Source organism: Myotis brandtii, unplaced genomic scaffold (assembly GCF_000412655.1).
Source record: "Myotis brandtii unplaced genomic scaffold, ASM41265v1 scaffold601, whole genome shotgun sequence".
In the NCBI taxonomy this organism is placed as follows: Eukaryota; Metazoa; Chordata; class Mammalia; order Chiroptera; family Vespertilionidae; genus Myotis; species Myotis brandtii.
Genome location: NW_005370276.1, coordinates 716,360 through 718,652, shown reverse-complemented (window position 1 = coordinate 718,652; position 2,293 = coordinate 716,360). Strand labels below are relative to the sequence as shown.

At 54.6% G+C, this 2,293-nt stretch overlaps 1 protein-coding gene across 1 annotated transcript in view; it reads left to right on the top strand.

Annotated features, from left to right (window-relative positions):
* RASIP1 (Ras interacting protein 1) overlaps window positions 1–2,293 on the top strand; it is a 15,944-nt gene that overhangs the window by 2,070 nt on the left and 11,581 nt on the right. Inside the window, exon 3 of the mRNA XM_014550422.1 lies at window positions 2,102–2,287. Coding sequence (XP_014405908.1) covers window positions 2,102–2,287 — 186 coding nt within the window. The remainder of the gene's footprint in view (window positions 1–2,101; window positions 2,288–2,293) is intronic.

Genomic DNA, 2,293 nt, shown 5'->3' with positions numbered 1-2,293 from the left:
GCGGGGCCTGCTGAAAGGGGCTGGAGCTGAGGGGGGGTGGGTTGGGGGCGGGGCCAGGGCGAGGCAGGCCTGCAGGGCTGGAAGCGAAGCCCCTGGAAAGGGACTGGGCGGGACCATAGCACGAGGTCAAGTGGAGGAAAGGTTGGGTTCAGCCCCGGGTCAGCCAGATGTGCTAGGCCAGAGCCCTTGGGGTAAGGGCAGCGCCCACGGGCGGGGCCTCTGGTGCTGGGGCGGGGCCTGCAGAATAGAGGAGCCTGGAGCTAGAGGAGTTGGCCGGGGCGGATGAGTGGAGTGGGATCCTGTGCCTGGAGGCCTCTCAGAGCAGTAGTTCCTGAGGGCAGGCGGCGCTTTGCGGATGGAGACTAGAAGGGGGAGGGACCTGGCGCGCTGAGAAATTGGCTGCGAGATCAAAGCCTGAGAATGGGCGGAGCCTCCGAGGGGCGGGTCTTGGAGCTGTGGCCTTAGCAGGGTTGGCTTCCAAGTCTGAGTGCTGGGGCTTGAGGGTGGAGACCAAGGAGATCGGGCCTGGAACTGGAGGTGGTGCCATTGGTGAAGTAGCAAATGGGGGGCAGGGCCTGGCAGGGGTAGGGCCAGGCTCACAGGACTAGGGGCTGCTCAAGGGGTCCTGTAACCTCTTTTCTGTTTCTGAGTCTCCTTTTGGGAGATAGAGTGGTTGTGGCAGTTAAGCTCATAGGCTTTGAACTCAAGCTGAGAATCCAACCCGTTCTAGTTAAAGTCAGCAAAGTGCTAGAAGATTCAAGGAGATAGTGTATAGAAAGAGTTTTAGCCCAGTGCTTGGCGCATTAGTTGCTTAATATGGAATGGCTGGAATGGCGCCCTGGCCGGTTTGGCTCGGTGGATAGAGCATCGGCCTGGGGACTGAAGAGTCCCAGGTTTGATTCCCGTCTGTTTTTAGCCCTAGCCAGTTTGGCTCAGTGGATAGAGCGTCGGCCTGCGGACTGAAGGGTGCCGGGTTAGATTCCTATCAAGGGCACTAATCTTAGTTGCGGGCTCCTCCCCTGGTCAGGGCTGGTGCAGGAGGAAACCAATCCATGTGTTCCTCTCACATTGATATTTTTCTCTGTCTTTCTTTTTCCCTTCCACTCTCCCTAAAACTAAATGAAAAAACATCCTCGGGTGAGGATTTTTAAAAAATGTTTTTATTGATTTTTAGAGAGAGAGGAAGGGAGAGGGATAGAGAGATAGGAACATCGATGAGAGAGGAACATCAAGGCTGCCTCCTGCATGCCCCCTACTATGGACGGAGCCTGCAACCGGGCATGTGCCTTGACTGGGAATCGAACCGGTGACTTCTTGGTTCCTGAGTTGATGCTCAACCGCTGAGCCACACCGGCTGGGCCATCATTGTCTTTTTTCTTTTCTTTTTAAATTATTCTTCAAAAAGCATTCATTGGGCACCTGCTCTGGGCCACACATTATTTAGGACCCTGGGAGAATACAGTGGGGACATTGACAGGTGAAGTTCCCACGCTCCTAGATTTTACAGCCTCGTGAGAAACACATCAGTTCACTGGTCCACCTCATCCACTAGGCGCCGACTGTATGCCAGGGCTGTGCTGGGCCCAGACAGAGCCCCAAGCCCCCAGGGGTGCCATTCTCTGCTTCAACTTGGAATGTCAGGGAAGGGTGTTCTGTTTCCATGGGGTCTTCTCTGTTCACTGCAAAGTCCCTAGTGGCCAGAATAGAGCCCAGCACATACTAGATGCTCAAAATAGATTAGTTGAAAGAATGAATGAATTTCTGAGGTGAACACTTTAAGATGGGGATGGGTAGGAGTCAGGCGGAAAAAATATATATTCCAGGTGCAGGGGGCAGCATATGCAACCCCTAAACCTGGGGAGCAGCCTCATCTCTCCGGTGCCAACTCTTGATGGCTCTCCTTTTTAAAAAAAAATATATTTTTAATTTTCAGAGAGGAGGAAGGGAGAGGAAGAGAGAGATAGAAACATCAATGATGAGAGGGAATCATTGATTGGCTGCCTCCCACACGTTGGACCGAGCCCGCAACCCAAGCATGTGACCTTGACCAGAATCGAACCTGCGCAGGCCGATGCTCTATCCACTGAGCCAAACCGGCCAGGGCAACTCTTTGTCTCTTGATAACCTCCCGATTTCTGAGGCTGTCTCTCCCTGTGTCGTTTTCCAGTTTCAGCCTTATTTGCTCTTCATCTCTCCCCGCAGGCTCAGGCCCCGCCTTGTGGAGGCCACAGAAGAACCGCTCCCGGGCAGCATCCGGTGGCGCGGCCCTGGCCAGCCCCGGCCCCGGGTCGGG